Consider the following 24,056-nt stretch of genomic DNA (forward strand, 5'->3'; position numbering starts at 1 on the left):
ATGTCCATTTAGATTTGGGTTTTAATTTTTAAACGTTTATTTAGCAAAATACTGCCTGAAATCTGTAGGCAAAGATTTTTATTGTATTGATAGGGAAAGCAGTTCTGAATTTCATAAAGCATTCACCAGGGAGACTGTATTGTCAGCAGCAGTAATTACAGCAGGTAATTGTGTCATTTACCCTCTTACAGACCACTGAATGTGATGAGCATGGGACATACCAGCTGTCACACCCTGCTAGCTTTCATGTTCTGGGATTTGCAAAGTCACACTAGGACTCACTCTTGGTGAATGAAAGGGAAACAAAAATAAAGTGAGATTAAAAACTACTGCAGCTTTTATAGAGAGAATTTCTAGAAAACAAAAAGTGTAAATTTCTCTAAAGTTGATAGTCGACCTAGGCATTCCTCTTCTTCATTTTTGTTTCATATAGTCCAAGGCTGTTGTGCTGGAAATAAATATAACTCAGACCCAATTCTGCTGCTTCTTAACCATTAACCTTGGATAAGTGATTTAATCCTCTAGAGCCTCAGTTTCTTCATGTGGTCGATAAAAAATTTGGTGAAGGATACACCTGCTAAGGTCCAATTTCCCTTTTAAAATTCTCTGTGTTACTACTGGGAATAAATTCTCTTTTAGGTGTTGTAGATATACCAGTGAACAAATTAGGGTTGCTGCCGTGATGAAACTTTTATTCTAATGAGGAAGGAGGAAGACAGACCATAAACACCTAAGCAAACACTTTTATATAGTTTAACATCAGATAAAAGCAGGTGTTGCGAAGAAGGAATCCAGGTAAGCAGAGGTGTGAGACAGAGACTCTCTGAGGAGGTGCCCTCTGAGCAGAGGCCTGAAATAAGTGAGTGACTGAGCCATGAAACCGTGTTGGTTAAAAGCATCTCAAGAGGAAGAAACTGCAAGATGTTTTGTCTGTTCAGGGAACACAGAGAGGCCAGTGTGTGGCTGGGAGGAGGAGAGAGGTAGAAGATGACTTCACTGGGGCACACTGTGGCCATGGCAAGGATTTGGATTTTATTCAAAATGTGAGTGAAGAGAATCCAGGGAAGGGTTAAGAGCAGAAGGATGTTGTGGACATCTTGTGAAATAAGGCTACCAGTGGGAATATTTGCATTTTAACAGAATATGCTCAAATAGCTTGGTATATAAATGGCCACTTTAAAAAAATCACGTGATTTCAAATTTATAGGGAAAAATTTTTGTAGAGATGTCAGAGAAGACTAATGATTACAGTTGAGGTTCTTTTGATATCTTTTGATATTTTTGAAATTACCTTTGAGTTTCATTTTACCTTAGATAATATAGACTTGGTAGGAATAATCCTAAAGGAAGAAAAATATTAACTTCATTTGTGCTGGCATATTTAGTTTTCAACCTAATTCAGGAAAGATTTGGGGATATGATAATGTATTAGTAGATGTGATTAAACACAGAATAGTGAACACTTTTCTAGGTATCTTTCTCTAGAATAGTTGAATTGGGACAGAGAGCCAATTAGACATGAAGAAAAGCCTGCACATATTCAGTATACAGGCCAGTAGCTTCTTATAACATTCTTGATGGGTCTTTTTCTTCTGTTGGTGTATCATGACAAACTGATTTTTTTTAATGCATAAAAACGTTTAATCAACAAACATAGGTGGAACATTAAGTTCTAGTCAAACACTCTGCCAAACACTTGAGATTTAGCAGGGTACCTACAGAAAGTTTGCTGGTGAAATATGTTTGACTAGGGAGCTAGGAATCTCTTAAAGCTGTGTTTACACTTCAGACTTATATTCTATCCTTACTTAGATGTCCAACGATGGCTAGAAGTTGGTTGCTGCCCATTGTGGCAGGACTAACGTCCCTTCCAATCGATCTTTTTAATGTCAGTTGGGTATAAAAACAAAACACATCTTCCTTGTCATTAGGAGAGCATAACCTAGAAGTGAAAATTAGTAAGTACATAGACAACTGCATTTCAGTCCTATAATAGAAGGAAGCACAGCAAGCTAAGGAAACAGGTTAAGCAAAGATGCTGAGCCATGAAAGTGATGAGGTAGTGACAAAGGAAATGGCAATATAAAGAAAGAAGACAAATCTCTGCACTTCTACCTTCCTGTTCCCAAGATAAATCTATAATTAACATCATGTTGTACTTTTCCTAACATTCAGCTTTTCAGAAATATGTATAGCTGAATGATTTCTGTCTTCTCTTCTAGAGAATTCTATTTCTCAAAGGTTTCCAACCATGATCCCATCGTTTTATTTTTCCTAGCTCTGGGACTTTTAAGAATGGCCATATCCCACTTTCAAAATAATCATTTTGATTTAGTGTCTTTGTCCGTTCAGGCTGCTATAACAGACTGGGTGGCTTAAACAGCAAACATTTATTTATTACAGTTCTGGAGGCTGGGAAGATCAAGATCAGGGTGCTGGCAGGTTGATTGTTTGGTGTCAGCATGCTTCCTGGTTTATAGATGAAAGTCTTCTCCTTGTGTCCTCAGATGCCAGAAGGGGCATGAGAGATTTCTGAGGTCTCTTTTGTAAAGGCACTAATCCTATTCATGAGGGCTCCATTCTCATGATCTAATCACCTCCCTAAGGCCCCACCTCCAAATACCATCACATTGGGGATCAGGCTTCAACAAAAGGGTTTCAGGGAGACATAAATATCCAGTCCATAATGCTTAGTTTATCATTTAGTCTTGGGGTACAATGGGTTGAGGATGGAGGATGGATAATTCAGAGGCCAGATTAGAAGACAGAAGCAGGACTGGCCAACAGAGAAGTAAGTCACAGTCTACTTGGTCAATCTGCCATAGAGGCCCAGGAGGCTACCTGAGCCAGCTGTTCTTTGGTAACTTGCAGATATTTCCCATTCTCGCCTTTTCCCTTCTGTCCTACTTTATCTTAAAGGGACATTCTGAGTGAACGAATGGATTTTATCATTCGTGCAAAGATATGTGGAACTAAAAGAGGGAGCCTTTAAATACACTTACTGGCCACTTGTACTAGATCTGGGCCCCCAGAGGAAGGAGGGGAGGAAAGCAGGTAGTGATGAGGGGGGTGCTGGGTGTAATTAGAGGAGGGGAGAATAAGATCTGTGAATACAAAGAGCACGTGTTTTCCCCAGAGCAGGACACTGCTGATTGTAATTAAAACATACTTGCAGGCAGGGAGAAGATTACAAGTTACAGTTAAAAAAAAATTTTTAACTGATACTGTGGAAGAATAAAAGAAAGCGGGATGAGTAAACTGGGGAGGAATGTAAATAAAGCTTGCACTGGGAAACAAGGGCAAGAAACCAAGAGGTAAGAAAGCAAGGAAAGAAAGTTAGGATCAGATAGAGCCCCACTTGCTATTCAGCTGTTCCTTATGCTGCACATCTTCTGGTTTTGAGGTCAGGTTTCTATTCACATTCAAACAGCAATCTGATTGGGATCCCAGAGGCCAAAAGGTGTGAGGACCCGTGAGGGGCATAAGGAGAAGGGAAGAATTGTCAGCTTGTTCAGGTGGGGTGTATGCTATTCAGGGAACGCGAGTGATGGGATGGCAGGTTAAAGTCTTAAACTCCTCTGAACAATTTCAGAGATTCCTGAGGGCAAGAGCTCCCCTCTGTGAGAAACAGTGAGAAAAGAGTTACTGCATTTAAAGAGTTACTCATCAAGTAAAAGTGAGTGATTCAGAATGAGGTTTAGAGTAAAAGCCATTTCAAATTCTTGAAAAGAATATAAAATAAAAAGAAGAGACACTAACCATATTATCAGGAGAGAAAATTATTTTTGGATTTTAAGAAATCGATTCTAAATGACAGAAAAAAATATTTTACTATACTACTAAGTTGATTCCTGCCTCTAAGAACTAAAAAAACACAGGTGTAAATTAGTCATCAACTTGGTATCTATCTTCTCTCTATGTCTAGTGCATACAAATTATATGCATTCATACACATACATATATATATATATACACACACACACTCATACAAAATATATTCACACACATACTGCACACACATAAAGAGATACATTTGTGTGTATTATTTTATGGGAAAACAACAGCTATAAATATTTTGAGGACAGGTATTCTGCCTTATTCATCTTATAACAATTACGACTCTTAAACATGGTAGAACTTACATATTTGTAATATCAATAAACATTATTGCAATTAGAAATACTAAAAGATATCAAAAGATACCAGCTCTAACATATCAGAGATAGTTAAATGCTGTGAAGCACAGAATACACAGGGAAGCATGAAATAAAAATGTATCAAAAATACATTCACATATATCTTACGTTTTATTAAGGGTACTAAAGAAATATAATCTTGTATTTTGCTGTGGTAAAGACTCAAATAACTTTCTCTAAGAGAGATGAATTTGTAATGAAGCTCATTTTAAAACTGAAGTTTCCGAGTGAAAAGGTCAATGATTCTCCTTTGCCCCATAGTCCCAACCCTTTAATATTTGAGGAATCATTTTATTTTCTGTAAGTTGGAGGATAAAGGGTCAGAATATGATGTCTGATCTAAGTATGGAAATCTAAGATCATCTTAAAATGCATTGAAAAGACTTGTCTAGGTTGGAATACTGTGGTTGCTTTTCTTAGATAATTTTGTATTTCAAAAATTCCCTTTTATGTTGCATTTTTTGAGATACATTTTCTGATGCAGTTTGTTGAATACACTCTCTATTCTTATTTTTTGTAGGCATTAAAGCAGAGCAGGGCTGAGAGCTTTAAATGAAAGAATAGATCACATGGCGTTAGGTGGGGATGATTTGTTCCTGCAGTAGAAGTTTTCACTAGCTTAGTGAACACCTTTCCTTTCTTTCAAATAAAGCTTAATAAATGGAAAAAAACTTGCCTCCATCCACATTTAGAGGCAGCACCAACGTGAAAACATAGGAGTATCAAGCTTGAACCTTTGCCTTGGTGAAGTTAAGCATTCCATGATCTCTTAAGCAATATATAGGTACTGCGCTAAATGATAAATCCCAAGCATGTGACATGGATTTTGAATGAGTTCAATGTAAAATGTAAAGTATCAGATGTGAAATACTCTGAGAAATGGAAAACACTGATTTTGTATAGATTGAAGCCGAATATTTATTCATCCACATTTACCAAGCACTTAAAACATGTCAGGTGTTTTGGCAAGAACTGAGGATTCAAAGATCTATAATAAAATTTGCTGTCTCAGGATGTATACTGATTAATGGGACGTGGGTAAAAGAATTAACAATACCTGACAGTGTGATGCTAACTTATGAAACATTTACCTGCACTGGATTGTTCTAAGTGCCTTTTATACATTACCTCAGTTAATTCTTACAGCTTTGTGAAGAAAATACAGATGCACAATCCCTTCTCTATAATTCTGAACTCCAAAAAGTCCCAGACAGCTCTGGACAATGGATGGTTTTATTTTTTAAATTCATTTAGCAGCAAAATTTGATCTGATGTCATGTTATTTCTCATCTTTATTTATCCAGTTTGGTATGAATAGTCACACTTTTACCGCAGAAATATTTGTTTGATTACCAAGTACTGCCCCAGATCCTCCTGGGGATTTTATTCCTATACTATTATTAGGTCCATTTAACAGAGGAAAAAACTGATGTAAAGAGATTAAATAATTTATGTAAGGAGAGACCTTCAAGATGGCGGAGGAGTAAGATGTGGAGATCACCTTCCTCCCCACAAATACACCAGAAATACATCTACATGTGGAACAGCTCCTATAGAACACCTACTGAATGCTAGCAGAAGACCTCAGACTTCCCAAAAGGCAAGAAACTCCCCATGTACCTGAGAAGGGCAAAAGAAAATAGAAAAAACAGAGACAAAAGAATAGGGATGGGACCTGCACCAGTGGGAGGGAGCTGTGAAGGAGGAAAAGTTTCCACACACTAGGAGCCCGTTCACTGGCAGAGACGGGGATGGGCGGTGTGGGGAAGCTTCAGAGCCATGGAGGAGAGCACAGCAACATGGGTGCAGAGGGCAAAGCAGAGATTCCCGCACAGAGGATTGGTGCTGACCAGCACTCACCAGACCGAGAGGCTTGTCTGCTCACCAGCTGGGGTGGGTGGGGGCTGGGAGCTGAGGCTCGGGCTTCGGAGGTTGGATCCCAGGGAGAGGATGGGTTGGCTGTGTGAACATAGCCTGAAGAGGGCTAGTGTGCCACAGTTATCTGGAAGGGAGTCTGGGAAAATGTCTGGAGCTGCCTAAGAGGCAAGAGACCATTGTTTTGGGGTGCACGAGGAGAGGGGATTCAGAGCACCACTTAAACGAGCTCCAGAGATGGGCATGGGCCACAGCTATCAGCACTAACACCAGAGACGGGCAGGAGATGCTAAGGCTGCTGCTGCAGCCACCAAGAAGCCTGTGTGCGAGCACAGGTCACTCTCCACACCTCCCCTCCCGGGAGCCTGTGCAGCCACCACTGCCAGGGTCCATGATCCAGGGACAAGTTCCCCAGGAGAATGCACAGCGTGCGTCAGGCTGTTGCAACTATGTGCCAGCCTCTGCCACTGCAGGCTCGCCCCGCATTCTGCACCCTTCCCCCGCCCCCCCGCCCCCCGGCCTGAGAGAGCCAGAGCCCCCTAATGAGCTGCTCCTTTAACCCTGTCCTGTCTGGGCGGGAACAGACCCACCTCAGGCAACCTACACGCAGAGGCGGGGCCAAATCCAAAGCTGAACCCCAGGAGCTGTGCGAACAAAGAAGAGAAAGGGAAATCTCTCCCAGCAGCCTCAAGAGCAGAGGCTTAAATCTCCACAATCAACTTGATCTACCCTACATCTGTGGAATACCTGAATAGATAATGATACATCCCAAAATTAAGACGGTGGACTTTGGGAGCAACTGCAGACTTGGGGTTTGCTTTCTGCATCTAATCTGTTTCTGGTTTTATGTTTATCCTAGTTTAGTATTTACAGTTTACTATCACTGGTAGATTTGTTTATTGATTTGGTTGCTCTCTTCCTTTTTTTAATATATATAGATATATTTTTTTATTCCTTTTTCTCTATTTGTGAGTATGTATGTGTATGCTTCTTTGTGTGATTTTGTCAGTATAGCTTTGCTTTCACCATTTGTCCTAGGATTTTGTCTATCCTTTTTTTTTTTTCTAGTATAGTTTTTAATGCTTATTATCATTGGTGGATTTGTCTTTTGGGTTGGTTGCTCTTTTCTTTCTTTCTTTCCTTTTTTTATTATTTAAAAAATTTTCTGTTTTTTTAAATTTTTATTTAATAACTTTATTTTGCTTTATTTATTTTCTTCTTTCTTTCTTTTTTTCTCCCTTTTCTTCTGAGCCGTATGGCTGACAGGGTCTTGATGCTTCAGCCAGGTGTCAGGCCTGTGCCTCTGATTTGGGAGAGCCGAGTTCAGGACATTGGTCCACCAGAGACCTCCTGGCTCCAAGTAATATCAAACAGCAAAATCTCTCCCAGAGATTTCCATCTCATTGCTAAGACCCAGTTCCACTCAATGACCAACAAGCTACAGTGCTGGTACACCCTATGCCAAACAACTAGCAAGACAGGAACACAACCCCACCCATTAGGAGAGAGGCTGCCTAAAATAATAATAAGGTCACAGGCACCCCAAAACACACCACCAGATGCGCTCCTGCCCACCAGAAAGACAAGATCCAGCCTCATCCACCAGAACACAGGCACCAGTCCCCTACACCAGGAAGCCTACACAACCCACTGTACCAAACTTAGCCACTGGGGGCAGACACCAAAAACAATGGGAACTACAAACCTGCAGCCTGTGAAAAGGAGACCATAAATGCAGTAAGTGAAGCTAAATGAGAAGACAGAGAAACACACAGCATATGAAGGAGCAAGGTAAAAACCCACCAGAGCAAACAGATGAAGAGGAAATAGGCAGTCTACCTGAAAAATAATTCAGAGCAATGATAGTAAAGATGATCCAAAATCTTGGAAATAGAATGGAGAAAATAAAAGAAACAATTAACAAGGCTCTAGAAGAACTAAAGAGCAAGCAAACAATGATGAACAGCACAATAAATGGAATTAAAAATTCTCTAGAAGGAATCAATAGCAGAATAACTGAGGCAGAAGAACAGATAAGTGTCCTGGAATATAAAATAGTGGAAATAACTACTGCAGAGCAGAATAAAGAAAAAAGAATGAAAAGAATAGAGGACAGTCTTAGAGACCTCTGGGAAAACATTAAATGCTCCAACATTTGAATTATAGGGGTCCCAGAAGAAGAAGAGAAAAAGAAATGGACTGAGAAAATATTTGAAGAAATTATAGTTGAAAACTACCCTAATATGGAAAGGAAATAGTTAATCAAGTCCAGGAAGCACAGAGAGTCCCATACAGGATAAATCCAAGGAGAAACATGCCAAGACACATACTAATCAAACTATCAAAAATTAAATACAGAGACAAAATATTAAAAGCAGCAAGGGTAAAACAACAAATAACATACAAGGGAATCCCCATAAGGTTAACAGCTGATCTTTCAGTAGAAAGCTTGCAAGCCAGAACGGAGAGGCAGGACATATCTAAAGTAATGAAAGGGAAAAATCTACAACCAAGATTACTCTACCCAGCAAGGATCTCATTCAGATTTGACAGAGAAATTAAAACCTTTACAGACAAAAAAAAGCTAAAAGAGTTCAGCACCAGCAAACCAGCTTTACAACAAATGCTAAAGGAACTTCTCGAGGCAGGAAACACAAGAGAAGGAACAGACCTACAATAACAAACCCAAAACAATTAAGAAACTCATAATAGGAACATACCTATCGATAACTACTTTAAATGTAAGTGGATTAAAAGCTCCAACCAAAAGACATAGACTGGCTGAATGGATACAAAAACAAGAGCTATATATATGCTGTCTACAAGAGACCCACTTCAGACCTAGGGACACATACAGACTGAAAGTGAGGGGATGGAAAAACATATTCCATGCAAATGGAAATCAAAAGAAAGCTGGAGTAGCAATTCTCATAGCAGACAAAATAGACTTTAAAATAAAGAATGTTACAAGAGATAAAGAAGGACACTACATAGTGATCAAGGGATCAAGCCAAGAAGATATTACAATTGTAGATACTTATGCACTCAGCATAGGAGCACCTCAATACGTAAGGAAAATGCTAACATCCATATAAGGGGAAATCAACAGTAATACAAGCATAGTAGGGGACTTTAACACCCCACTTTCACCAATGGACAGATCATCCAAAATGAAAATAAATAAGGAAACACAAGCTTTAAATGATACATTAAACAGGATGGACTTAATTGATATTTATAGGACGTTCCATCCAAAGACAACAGAATATACTTTCTTCTCAGGTGCTCATGGAACATTCTCCAGGATGGATTGTATATTAGATCACAAATCAAGCCTCGGTAAATTTAAGAAAATTGAAATTGTCTCAAGTATCTTTTCAGACCACAGGGCTATGAGACTACATATCAATTATAGGAAAAAATCTGTAAAAAATACAAACACATGGAGGCTAGACAATACACTAGTAAATAACCAACAGATCACTGAGGACCTCAAACAGGAAATCCCCAAATCCTTAGCACCCAATGACAATGAAAACATGACCACCCAAAACCTACAGGATGCAGCAAAAGCAGTTCTAAGAGGGAAGCTTAAAGCAATACAATCCTACCTCAAGAAACAAGAAACATCTCAAATAAACAACCTAACCTTACACCTAAAGCAATTCGAGAAAGAAGAACAAAAAAGTGCCAAGGTTAGCAGAAGGAAAGATCATAAAGATCAGATCCAAAATAAATGAAAACACTAGCAAAGATCAAAAAAACTAAAAGCTGGTTCTTGGAGAAGATAAACATAATTGATAAACCATTAGCCAGACTCATCAAGAAAAAAAGGGAGAAGACTCAAATCAATAGAATTAGAAATGAAAAACGAGAAGTAACAACTGGCACTGCAGAAATACAAAGGATAATGAGAGATTACTGCAAGCAACTCTATGCCAATAAAATGGACAACCTGGAAGAAATGGACAAATTCTTAGAAATGCACAACCTGCCAAGACTGAATCAGGAAGAAACAGAAAATATGAACAGACCAATCACAAGCACTGAAATTGAGACTGTGATTTAAAATCTTCGAACAACCAAAGCCCACAACCAGATGGCTTCACAGGCTGATTCTGTCAAACATTTAGAGAAGAGGTAGCACCTATCCATCTCAAACTCTTCCAAAATATAGCAGAGGGAGGAACACTCCCGAATCATTCTACAAGGCCACCATCACCCTGATACCAAAACCAGACAAAGATGTCACAAAGAAAGAAAACTACAGGCCAATGTCACTGATGAACATAGATGCAAAAATCCTCAACAAAATACTAGAAAACAGAACCCAAAAACACATTAAAAGGATCATACACCATGATCAAGTGTGATTTATCCCAGGAATGCAAGGATTCTTCAATATAAGCAAATCAATCAATGTGACACACATATTAACAAATTGAAGGAGAAAAACCATATGATCATCTCAGTAGATGCAGAAAAAGCTTTTGACAAAGTTCAACACCCGTTTATGACAAAAACCCTCCAGAAAGTAGGCATAGAGGGAATTTACCTAAATATAATAAAGGCCATATATGACAAACCCACAGCCAACATCATTCTCAATGGTGAAAAACTGAAACCATTTCTCTAAGATCAGGAACAAGACATGGTTGTCCACTCTCACCAGTATTATTCAACATAGTTTTGGAAGCTTTAGCAACAGAAATCAGAGCAGAATTAGAAATAAAATGAGTCCGAATTGGAAAAGAAGAAGTAAAGATGTCACTGTTTGCAGATGACATGATACTATACATAGACAATCCTAAAGATGCCACCAGAAAACTACTAGAGCTAATCAAGGAATTTGGTAAAGTAGCAGGATACAAAATTAATGAACAGAAATCTCTTTCATTCCTATACACTAATGTTGAAAAATCTGAAAGAGAAATTAAGGAAACCCTGCCAGTTACCACTGCAACAAAAAATAAAATACCTAGGAGTAAACCTACCTAAAGAGTCAAAAGACCTGTATGCACAAAACTATAAGACACTCATGAAAGAAATTAAAGATGTTACAAACAGAGAGATATGCCATGTTCTTGGATTGGAAGAATCAACATTGTGAAAATGACTCTACTACCCAAAGCAATCTACAGATTCAGTGCAATCCCTATCAAACTACCAATGGCATTTTTCACAGAACCAGAACAAAAAAATTCACAATTTGTATGGAAACACAAAAGACCTCGATTAGCCAAAGCAATCTTGAGAAAGAAAAAACAGAGCTGGAGGAATCAGTCTCCTGGACTGGGACTGGGACAAAAAACAGAAATATAGATCAATGGAACAGGATAGAAAGCCCAGAGATAAACCCATGCACATATGGTCACTTTATTTTCGATAAAGGAGGCAAGAATATACAATGGAGAAAACACAGCCTCTTCAATAAGAGGTGCTGGGAGAACTGGACAGCTACATGTTAAAGAATGAAATTAGAACACTCCCTAACAGCATACACAAAAGTAAACTCAAAATGGATTAAAGACCTAAATTTAAGGCCAGAGACTATCAAACTCTTAGAGGAAAACATAGGCAGAACACTCTATGACATAAATCACAGCAAGATCCTTTTTGACCCACCTCCTAGAGAAATGGAACTAAAAATAAACGAATGGGACCTAATGAAACGTAAAAGCTTTTGCACAGCAAAGGAAACCATAAACAAGACGAAAATACAACCCTCAGAATGGGAGAAAATATTTGTAAATGAAGCAGGTGACAAAGGATTAATCTCGAAAATTACAAGCAACTCATGGAGCTCAATATCAAAAAAACAAACAACTCAATCCAAAAATAGACAGAAGACCTAAATAGACATTTCTCTAAAGAAGATATACAGATTACCAATAAACACAGGAAAGGATACTCAACATCACTAATCATTAGAGAAATGCAAATCAAAACTACAATGAGGTATCACCTCACACTGGTCAGAATGGCCATCATTGAAAAATCTAGAAAAAATAAATGCTGGAGAGGGTGTGGAGAAAAGGCAACCCTCTTGCATTGTTGGTGGGAATGTAAATTGATACAGGCACTATGGAGAACAGTATGGAGATTCCTTAAAAAACTAAAAATAGAACTACCATACGACTGAACAATCCCACTACTGAGCGTATACCCTGAGAAAACCATAATTCAAAAAGAGTCATGTACCACAATGTTCATTGCAGCTCTATTTACAATAGTCAGGACATGGAAGCAACATAAGTGTCCATCGACAGATGAATGGATAAAGAAGATGTGGTACATATATACCATGGAATATTACTCAGCCATAAAAAGAAACATAATTGAGTTATTTGTAGTGAGGTGGATTGACCTAGAGTCTGTCATACAGAGTGAAGTAAGTCAGAAAGAGAAATACAAATACCATATGCTAACACATATATATGGAATCTAAAAGAGAAAAAAAAAAGGTTCTGAAGAACCTAGAGGCAGGACAGGAATAAAGATGCAGATGTAGAGAATGGACTTGAGGACACTGGGAGGGGGAAGGGTAAGCTGGGATGAGGTGAGAGAGTGGCATGGACATATATACACTACCGAATGTAAAATAGCTAGTAGGAATCAGGCACATAGCACAGGGAGATCAGCTCGGTATTTTGTGACCACCTAGAGGGATGGGATAAGGAGAGTGGGAGGGAGATGCAAAAGGGAGGAGATATGGGGATAATTGTATATGTGTAGCGGATTCACTTTGTTATAAAGCAGAAACAAACACAACATTGTAAAGCAATTATACCCTAATAAAGATGTTTAAAAAAATAGTAATTAAGGTAAGATTTGACAGCTAGCAAAAGGCAGAGCTGGGATCTGAACTGAGGTACGCTGACTCCAAAGTCCTTACTCTTAATACTACTATTGTGGCTTTTAAATGCTGTGATGGAGTTAAGCACAAGCCTCCATGGGTCCTAAGGGGCTCAGCTAAATTAGACTGATGGAGTTTTAAGGAAGGTTTTCTGAAGAAAGAATCATTGTTTGATCTGAGTGGGAGGTGAGTAGGAGAGGTAGACAAAGAAAGTGGGGAAGGACCTTTGGGGCAAAAAGCAAGGATGCATGTGTGAAATATACAGGGATTGTCTGGTATGATCCTTGACCTTTAGTGGAATCTCAATTAATGTCATCATTACTAAATGGATGCCATGGGGGAGTTATAAATGATGCAGTATGGTAAGAGCAAAATGTCATAATGAAAGTCTTAACGAGTAGGCGGTGCCTTGATGGCTAGTTAAAACAATGGGATGTCACTAGAAAAATTGAGAAGAAGAGAATGGGGGAGAGATAGACAATATCAGTTTTTATTTGGAAAGTCATTCTGGTAATGCTTTGGAAACGTACAAAATTGTGGGCAGCGTTGTCATAATGAGACTAGCGCAGTAATCCAAAGGAGGTATCTCGTGCCCAAATATGGGCAATTGCAGAGCAGTGGCTATGGAGATGGGGGATGGGGATGAGAATTGCCAAGGAAGTAGAATCCGGATGAATTGGTCCCTGGATGCAGTGAGTGGGAGGAAGTGCAGAGAGGTCTGTGGTGACTCCCACATTCCTGGTTTGGGAGGAAGAAAGGCTTATTGGTACACGTAGCTACAGATTCAGCTGTGGGTGGGAAACCTGAGGATGTTCTTTCCTGATGACCTGGTGGTTTTCTGTGAAGTTGTTGGGAGGTTATGTGCCAAGAGTGAGGGAATGTGAATGGGGCAGGCATTTTAAGACAAAGCAGCAAAGCTGCTGAGGGGAATGGAAGAGAAAGCAGGGGATGTACAGAATTGTCACTACAGGATACATACCTTGAACAGTTTGCATTAGCAGATCTCTGAATGTTTTACATGTTAGAGACGTACTTTATGGTGATTGATTCACTCATTAACAAATAGTCACTGGAGATCAATTTTGTGCCAGTCATTTTGTTGGATGTTGGGGGCGATTGATGAATTAGACCCAAGGCTCTAGCATCTAGGTGGTTATCTGACAGATTTTGGGTGGGGAATTTTTGCTTGGTTTCTTGTCACCATCAGTAGAGTAAATTCAGTTTCCTAATATGATCTTTGCTTTTATATTTTAACTTCTCAATTCTATTTTCTTCTTTTCCATGAAAACCAAATCAAACCAAACTAAAACAGGAACAAGAATAACAGAATCCCTAAAGAAGCCCTCTTATTTCTGTTCATCTCACCACCATCTTCCCAGTCACCCACATTTGAAACCTGAGCTATTTTTAATACCTTTCTTTCTTTTGACTCAAAAATAGATTCACTGTGGGGTGTATTAGTTCTGTGTTTAAATCTGTTCGTCTTTCTCCATCACTGTGGTCCATTCTATTGTAGGCTCTCTTTTCAACACAGTTTCATTCCACAAAACGTAGGAACTGGGCTGTGTAAAATGAGCAAGACATGATTGCTGCCTTAAAGGGATTTGAATCTTATGATCTGGGGGGATAGCTTCTCAGCTCTTCTTCCTGTGTCCTTGTAGTGCTTCCTTATGCTGTGCAGGTGCATTACCCCACACAGTGCTGGGCGGATAATAAGCGCTCAGTTTCCGTCTATTTGCTTTCTTCCATTTCCACTTGCCCTCCTCCTCCCCTTCCTCTTCCTTATCCCTTTGTTTTGCCTCTCAGTGTTGCACAGACTCTTTTCTCAACTCTCAGTAATAATCTAACTCTGATTCAAAAGGAGAAGAATAAAAGGAAGAAAGAAGGATTAAGGAGAGAGAGGGAGGCTGGCTTGCTAACACGGGACTCCTACTTTGTCAAGGAAAGTTAGCCTCTCCTCATCTGCATATTACAGTTAATTTCCCTAAAGATCAACTTTAATTTTATCATTCCACCTTTTATTGTACAGGGGGATGTGGCTATTTATTGCCCACCAGATAAAATCACGCTGTATTCTTGACCTGTTCACACTGTTCCTTTCTGTTCCCTGTCAGTTATCACCTATGCCAGCTCAACCGCTGAGCAGCCCTACCATACCCCATGCTTTTGTCTTTTGCACCCATGCTCTCTCCATATGGAATACTCGTTCCCATCTTTACCCTTTTCCTATTAAAACCCTTCCTATCTTCTAAGACTCACTTTTTTGGCCTATTTGTTATATGACACTTTCCCAGGATTATGGGAATACCACTCAGTCGATCTTCCCTCTTTAAGCCTTTTGAAATCTTTGTTTATAGGTTGTAGTTTTTTCAAACATTGAAGGCTCTTGGCCTTGTCACTTCCTAGCTGTGTGATGTTGGGCAAGATGCGTCCTTGCTCTGGGAAAGCTCTCTATTCCTATTTGTAAAATAAGAGTAATAATAGTACCGACCTAAAATGGTTTTTGTGAAGGCTGAAGGGGATAATGCAAATAAAACACTTAGTGCAGTTCTTTATAGCATGTAGTAAGCTCTTAAAAATTAGCTACTGTCATTATTACTATTATTTTCTCTCTTACAGCACTAAACAATGGCTGCAGTATATCACAGTTATTACCTATTCACATCACCCATCCTGTAATAGTTCAAAAGTTTCTTGAGGTCACAAATCCCATTTTGATGCATCTTTGCCTCTTCCGGAGCACTAGAGTCACACAGCAGAAGTTTCATAAATGTGTGTTGAAAGAACAAATGCAAACTATCTGACTGATGGTTAAAAGTATTTTGTTGCCCTACAATGTGTTCAGACAAAGCTTATTTCCTGAAACACCAAATAGGACAAAACAAGATTTTGCCATAAAAATAGAATTTGAATTACTTTGTGAAATTACTGTAAAGGTAGAGAGGAAATTTGAGTGTGCTTTGGTTGTTAAGAGTCTTGATCAAATAGGGATTAGGCAAGGAGGCTGAACATACAGTGGAAAGACTAGAAGAAAATAAACCAAGCATGTCGGAGGAAGGAAATCTGAACAAATTCCGAGTTGCTGAACAAACTGAAGAATAACAAGGAGTCAGTATTGAATTGGTGTGGTCAATGAACAGGAAACTTGAGTAGTGAACAAGAAATGCTTGGGTGTTAAAAATGAGTTTTAGTGGGTTTGCTGCTGTTGTAGGCATTGAGCAAGTTTAAAGTATAATTTCTTATAGTTACTTGAATAGTGTTAAAAGTAAAAGTAGATTTCTGTTAAAATGACATTGTACTAAATAGATTTTTAGTGAGTAAATAAGGTAACCATAAGAAACAAAATGAACAGCTTTGGGTAAGCATGATAGAGGTTTCTTTTTCCTTAATATAACCATTGAAAGTTATTTCAGTGGAATTTTGGAAACCAGAAAAATGTCCAAAATATATTTGATTTCAGAGAAGATTATGAAGAGAGCAAATTCTGTGAGATATTTAGGTTTTGCAAATTGAAGTAGAGGACATCGTCTAGCTAATAATGACAAAATGAACTTTCCCACTGAAGTAGATAATAAGATGAGAAAGTAACTAATAGTTGTTGAGTGTCTATGATTTGCCAGGGTGCTTACATTCATCATTGAAGTTTATTCTCTGTAACAGTTCCCTAACATAGGTCTTAATTTTTTCATTTTGAACTTAGAAAGATCAGCTAACTTTCACACGGCCACTGAGAACTTAGGATAAAATACCGTCTCAAAGCCTGTCTGGAAAGCATATGTATCACACTGCCTCCCTGCTATTGCTTATTAAAATAGTACATAATTTTCCCATAGTTCTCCTTTGTCTTCATATTTACTTAGGGTCCTAGTACAGAACAATTGATGGAGGATGTTTTAAGCTAATGACTGGTAGCGGTCATCCTCACGAAGCAGTAATCATTAGGACAAGTGTTCTGATTTCAGGGATGTGTCTTGCTGGTGGCAGTGAGCACGATATTGTTCTTCACACACCAGACTCTAAATATCTGTGGAGGGGAAGGAAGGAGGGGTGAGAAGGAAGGAAGGAATTCCGGTTCTTTCCAATCAACCCCCAAACTATCTAGTAATCGTTGAGTTGTAATACAGAACATGCTTTATGTTCAGTTTGTACTCACTTTGAAAAGACCTGCCGTAGAATAATTATCTTGTGAATGTACTAAGGAACTGTGGTTAAGTCCAAAGAGTTGTTTCCTTTGAGAAATAGAGATGGCATATATTATCTGGGGACTCACCATTGTCATCATTCTTTTCAGAGTAAATTAAGAGGTCTCGTTTGCAGACCCATGGGCTGTCTTGTTCTGAAGCTCTTCACAGGCCAGTACACATAACTACACACTGGCTTTGGTGGGGACACATATGAGTGAAACTCATGGATGAACTGCTGCAAACCTCATTGATATGTTAAGGCAAGCAATCTGGTCTCTGGAAATATAAGAGGAAAATAACCAAGCACCTCTTCACTTTTGAGATAAACCACCCGTCTAAGCATCCAGTTTGATGGTGTTATCAATAAACTAGTATTATTACATTTCCATTGGCTTCCTTGCTCCAAGACTTATTCAGTCTTAAGCCTGAGGGAGCTTGTTCCCAGGTTAAGACCTGAGGTAGATTGTCACTGGGTTTAGAGCCATATCCTGCTACATTCTAAGAGAGAATTTGCTCCCTGTAAGTTTATATTCCAGGAAACACTTGGGTCAGGGAAAGTGAAACAGTTTTCTTTGTGGAATTTACCCCTGTATGTTGTGATAGCTGCTGTTTTCCCAACATTTCTAGATTTGGAAAGGAAAGTAGAAGATGCAGCATAGACAATATAATGCTTGTGACTGGAGAAATCTATCAGAGGAAAAGAAAGATTCTCTGAGGGTATTGGGCCAGCTATGAAGCTATATTACATTCTGTTACCAGTAGAGCGGAATTTGCTGTGTAAACGTGTCAACCCAAGGATCTAGTATATTGCTGGGGGATATAAAACAGAATTCTCGAGAAGCAGTGGACAGTGTTACTAGGGCCTGACCACTGGTATCAGAGGAGGGGACTCTTGGACATTGGAGTTATCTGGTTGCCAAACTACATTACGGTTGAGTTTCCAGAGATTTTTAAGCTGGGGGAATTAGTGCTGGCGTCCAAGTTCTGTGAGCTGGTTACTTTGTTTTTCAGGCGTTTGTACTTGACCATATTGATATCTTCCTTTTCTTTTGAAAACGTCTCTCAACTGTGTGAAAATGTGGATTTTAGTATGAACAGAAATTACCTCAGTGCTTTGCCCTAGGAGTTCTATACTTTTTAATAAGGCTCCTATAGGGTTAAAAAATACTAGAAAATACAATAAAGAGATGATAACTTCCTAATTGTGAAACATTAGAAGACTTGTAATGTGTGAACATTCAAAACCTCTGGATAATTACAAAAAAGAACACTAGGATAAAAAAATAGATCAGGGAAAATCTACGCATTAAATGTCAGGAGGCCCTATTGCATAGCAATCAATAACCTAGCTTTTGGAGTCAGATGTTGTGATTCACAGCTCTACCACCTACCAAGCTGTGTGATCTCAGGCGAGATGCTTAGCTTCTATAAGCCAAGTTTAATTTTCTGAAAAATAATGTTTCCTAATTAATATGAGGATTAAATGAGATAGTGTATATTACAAAGTATGTGATATGCAAGCACTGAAATAGAACTAGGATTATTACAAGTCATTCAGGTTCAGTCCAATTTGTAAGAGACTCAAGATTCCAAAAACAAAAGAAGCGAAGTATGTAAATGCTGTTTCAGCTTGGAACCCGCCTCTTCCCCACACATGCATAAAGAATATCCATGCCAAATGCTCTGCTCTCCATGAAGTCTTGCATTCCCACCTGACCCAACTAGAAATGACTTCCTCCCTTGATCTCTATGACCTTTTAAAACAGAGATTACTTCCTTGCTTCAGCATTTCTCATAATGAAGCCATGCGCTAAAGGCACTTGTGTTTTTGTCTTATCTCCCCAACTAAACTATAAGCTTTGTGAGGATAGCTACTATTTATAATCATACTTTTAATCCCAAAAAGATCCTAAAACACAATAGACATTGAAGAAAATTGTATTTAATTGAAATGTAGATATATTTAAATTACTTTTCACTCCTATTTTCTGTAGTATTTGCCTTTTGTATCATAGTGAAATTCTTGAATAGAGCATGTGCTATGTGTATTGCATGTCTGTGCTGAAATCATAGTGAGAAAAGCTATATGAATTTTAGAATGGCTGTCTTGTCTCTGGATAGTACATTCATTCTGGAAACAGCTCAATATGAATACCAATTTTAAAATCCAATTTGAATCCAACTCTATGTCATTCTGACTGATGATCTGTTGGGTGTTGAGTCTTAAAATGATTTTAGATACATTAACTTAAACAGGTTAGGAGTTAATCAGTGAAACTGAAGTATTATTATATGTAACATCTGCGTTTAGATAAATTCAAATGTGTATATTATTACTTTATTTTCATAGAGGAATTTTACTATACTGACCCTTGTCACTGGTATGAAATCAGTTTTACATAGTATGTAAAGATGCAGAGCATACAAAATATGGCACTCAGGACAAATCTTTGCTAGCTATCACTGTAACATTATCTATTCTGTGTATAAGGTACTGTAATAATTGACACCCGTACTACTTTTGTTTAGAACTGTTGAGGGGTGATGTTTTCTTTCTATAACTTTTTTCCTTTTTTTCCATTTTATTTAAATTTAAAATTCGTAGGTACAAAAGTGTTTAAATTTTGATTAAAATTATTATATGCTAATATTTTTAAAGAAAAGAAAAAGAAAGAGGTGCATTCAGTTTCAATCCCAGCTATTGTTTGGACTGTCATGTCACATGAACAGTGACATTTTATCTGAGGATATGAAGATAGCATTGGATCTTATGGATTGGATATTCTGAACATCAGATCTGATGTGTCTCCTTTTCAACATATGTGAAATAAAACTTAGAAGTCATTCACAATTATATCCTGACATGCTCTTCTCAAACACTGGAATGTTTGAATGATTTAAATTGTGTCTTAATATTTTCCTCCTTATTTTATTTAATTTTATGTATTATATGTTAAAAATGTTGAAGGAAGTATTAAAAATGGATAGGCTGACTGGTGGGTCGGTGGTGGAGTCCTTAGGGGTATGTCAGTCAGGGAAACAGTAAGAAGTTGACGTTTGACCAAAAGTCGATATGGAGCAGCAATAATTAACTATTTATTGAGATGACCTTATAGAATATTTGCTCCTTGCTTCATTCACATTCTCTTTTTTAAAGGGCTGTCAAAGTTAGTTCTTCTGTGAGATTACAGTACAGGCATTTTAAAGGGCTTTTCTTTAAATCACAGTTTAGTTGATAATTGTGAGTATAACCAACTTTATTTTAAGTAGTTTGAAAAAAATTAAAGTGACAATATAAAAGAATTAATACTTTCTGTTTTCAGAATACGTCCTGCTATCTTAATTAATATTTGAAATATCCCAAACCAAATAAAACACCACCATAGTAAAATCAGTAAAAAACAGCTTAGGTTTCGGTAGCTTTCCATTTGGTGTCTAGTCTCCAATTGAACAAATTGGGATTGACTTGAATGATAACGGTATAGGAAGTACGTCCTTTGGCTGCGTTGGGTGCACGCAGGCTTTCTCTAGTTGTGGCAAGCAGGGGCCACTCTTCGTTGCAGTGCATGGGCTTCTCATTGCGGTGGCTTCTTTTGTTGCAGAGCACGGGCTCTAGGCACACGGGCCTCAGTAGTTGTGGCTCAAAGGCTCTAGAGCGCAGGCTCAGTAGTTGTGGTGCACAGGCTTAGTTGCTCCGCGGCATGTGGGATCTTCCCGGACCAGGCCTCGAACCTGTGTCCCCTGCATTGGCAGGCAGATTCTTAACCACTGCACCACCAGGGAAGTCCCTGGTCACTCATTCTTTCAGTCATTTATTCAAGACACTTTCTTTGAATGTTGAAATGAAATACAAAGAAAAATATAAAATTCTTCTCCAAAAATTCACACTCCCGGGTGGGGTATGAAAATAGAGAACCAAGGAGAAGTAGACACTTATGATAAAATATAGTAAAACAGCCTTGTATCTGGTGCTAGGGAAAACAGACAGAAGCCCCAGCTCTGTGGGAGGGGGAGAGAAAGGTGTTTTCACAGAAGACATGCCATTTTAGTGTAATCTTTAAAAGTATTAAGGGTTTTCCAGGAGAATCCATGGGGCAGGCGCTGCAGCCAGAGGGAACAATATATGTACAGGTGCGCACCAGTGCATTTAAAAACCTGAAAATTGTCTTCACCCTTGAGTTGCTTAGAAGCCACTTATTCATTTCAGTGGCCGCCGAGAGTAAAGGACAAACCAGATTCCAGGTTGTGTAATTAGTTAACATTTGTTGAACATTATACTGGTTGCTAAACTGAATCTTGTTAGGCCCTTCCTCTACCCAGTGAGTACCGTCTAATTAAGAGGGCAACCAAGGCGGGATGAAAACAACATCAAATCAATCAGCAGCTGTCTTTAAAGGGCCCCACGGCTGTCTGTATAGAGATTTATAGATTAACTGCAGCACTTTGAATTGCAGTGGGAAGAAAATTGGCAGCAGCTGCAAACTTCACAGTGTGGCTTTATTTTGCTGCAGGCAGCTGAACCCAGAAGTAGGTGGGCTGCCCATTCTGGTCCCTCCGATATTTAATAGTGTCCAAGGGTATCCCCAATTAGGACACCCATGTGTAATCCAGCCATTTCCTAAGCTATCATCAATATGCATGAATTTATTAAAAACTCTGAAATATTCTGATTCTAGATAATAAAGGTGGAATTTTATACAATTTGGGGAAATGCAGCCAGGAATTTGGAGAATATCTATTTGTGTAATTCTAAAACCTTAATGATTGAAATCTGTCTGAAAGGTCATTGGGAATAGTCTTTATAGATTTTATTATAGGCCTATAGCTAAAACTATCATAACTTTGTGCTTGCGTAACACAGGACATAGAATCATGAAATGTTCATCTTTATTTTTTAAAAATAAAACAAAGAGCATTCTATTTTAGTATTATAGTTAAAATAAATGATTTTAGTCTAATCTCAACTACGTATGTCAAAGGCAATTTTTTTTTTTCAAAAGTACAGATACAGTACTATTATGTTGTCTAGAATAATATATACGTAGATACATATTGTTTGGAATGCAAAAAGTTCTAAAGTGAAAAGCAATATTTCTTTTTGCTTTGATTATTTATATCATAGTGAATTAGTGGCTCAATCAATGTAAGTGTATTAAAATATACATTTAATTTTAGACCTAAATACTATTTATGTAAGAGACTGGGTAATAAGTAGTGAGGCTGTAGGGATTTTAGATGGCTGAACTAACTTGTATGCATTTCCTCACTTGTATTTCATTTCCTACTCATCTTGATTTCGATGTTAGATCTGTTTTCTTTCTCATATTTACTGTGTTTATTCCTCACACTTACATTTTTGCTAACACTGAGCTAGCATTCTGAAGTTGCCTAATATTTCCATGAACTTGGTCAGGCTACTGAAGCACTCTGAGCCACCACTGACACATCTTTAAAATGGTGATAATGACATTGGTTCTGCCTCTCTCACAGCGGGGCTGTGAGAATCAAGTGATTCAGTGCTTTTCAAAGTGTCAAGTTACACACAGTTAAAGGAGGTGTATTGATTGTATATCTCAGAGTTTGCATTTGCACATATTATAAAGGCAAGTTTTAGTCTTATTTAATAAAAGTGTGGTACTTCCTTTGCAGAAAGAGGGAACTTACTAAGAAACTCAGATATTCCCCCAGCAGTTTGCACGTGTATCTTTATGCCTGCAAGTGTGGATGTAGATGTTAACTGCATCTAATTCCACAGGGCTTCAAGTCCATTATCCTGCAGGTCAGGATTCATGGAGCAATACAGTTACACATCCTTTCCTATCACCCTTTCCATGCTACAGGAAAAAGTTAGGTAGCAGACTTATATCATGAGATAGTTCCCCAAATATTAACCTCTGAGACTGTAAACAGCTGGCTCTGGGATCTACTTCTGAGAATTAATCCCCATCCTTCCCTCTCCTCGTATTCCTTGCTACTATTGGTGGGCCTTGTATCCAAATCCTTTTGTGTTTAAGGTTTGTGGATGTGTACACTATGTATGTACTTCAAGAGGAGTATACAGTACTTCAAAATACAAGCTCTTCTTTAATAGGTAATTTGTGTATGTCTGTGTTGGAAAGAAATAGCATACAATAACAAAGATGAAGGTGCAATTTAAAGCACAGTCATTTTGAAAATCTGTCTTTGAGTAACAAAAACGTATCCTCATTTCAGAACATGATGAGTGTGTCACAAATCAGCACAACTGTGATGAAAATGCTTTATGCTTCAATACCGTCGGAGGACACAACTGCGTTTGCAAGCCAGGCTATACCGGGAATGGAACTACGTGCAAAGGTAAAAGATTTGAGTGCTGGCACCTCTTCCGTTAGGGATAATGCAATCCGTCTCTCCCTCCCTCCACCCTCTCTCATCACTGTTTCCTGCCTTCTGGGTACATCCCACAGACATTGAGAACTTTGAAGTGTAGCTCATGGGCTTCCTCTTAGATTACGTCAGTGTTTAAATGGCTCAACTGTTCAACAGCTCTGATTTAATGCTCCATGACCTCAACCACAGTGGTTTCCACCTCTCTTCCTCTCTAGTGGAATCATAGCCATAATCACGTCCTGGGCATTTTTGTACAGAACTACTCCACTCTAGAAATCTAAACTTTAGCTTTTTATTATCTAACCCCATGTCCTTCTGCTTCCAGTTTGCCCACTCTGTTCTTTCCACAGTTTTGCATCTTTAATCTCTCTGACCTGTCCTTTTCATCCAGATTCCCAGTCTCCTCCCAGGTTCCGATATTTCTTCTTGAGTCCAAACATTACAGCTATATTTTTTTCGGCAGCCCTATCAACCCATTTGTTTTACTACCATGATCCACTGTGAAATATCTATGTGGGGTCAGTCTAAGAGCTCTTCTTCTCTGCTCTCTCTCTCTTGAGCTAAATACTTATTAAC

General features: G+C 38.4%; 1 protein-coding gene across 2 annotated transcripts in view; it reads left to right on the forward strand.

The window, feature by feature from the left end:
• NELL2 (neural EGFL like 2) overlaps positions 1-24,056 on the forward strand; it is a 366,586-nt gene that overhangs the window by 224,224 nt on the left and 118,306 nt on the right. For both annotated transcript variants that reach the window (XM_024737158.1, XM_024737157.1), the window contains one exon: positions 23,325-23,447. In XM_024737158.1, coding sequence (XP_024592926.1) covers positions 23,325-23,447 — 123 coding nt within the window. The remainder of the gene's footprint in view (positions 1-23,324; positions 23,448-24,056) is intronic.

This window comes from Neophocaena asiaeorientalis, unplaced genomic scaffold, assembly GCF_003031525.2.
Source record: "Neophocaena asiaeorientalis asiaeorientalis breed wild unplaced genomic scaffold, Neophocaena_asiaeorientalis_V1.1 scaffold134, whole genome shotgun sequence".
Taxonomy (NCBI): Eukaryota; Metazoa; Chordata; class Mammalia; order Artiodactyla; family Phocoenidae; genus Neophocaena; species Neophocaena asiaeorientalis.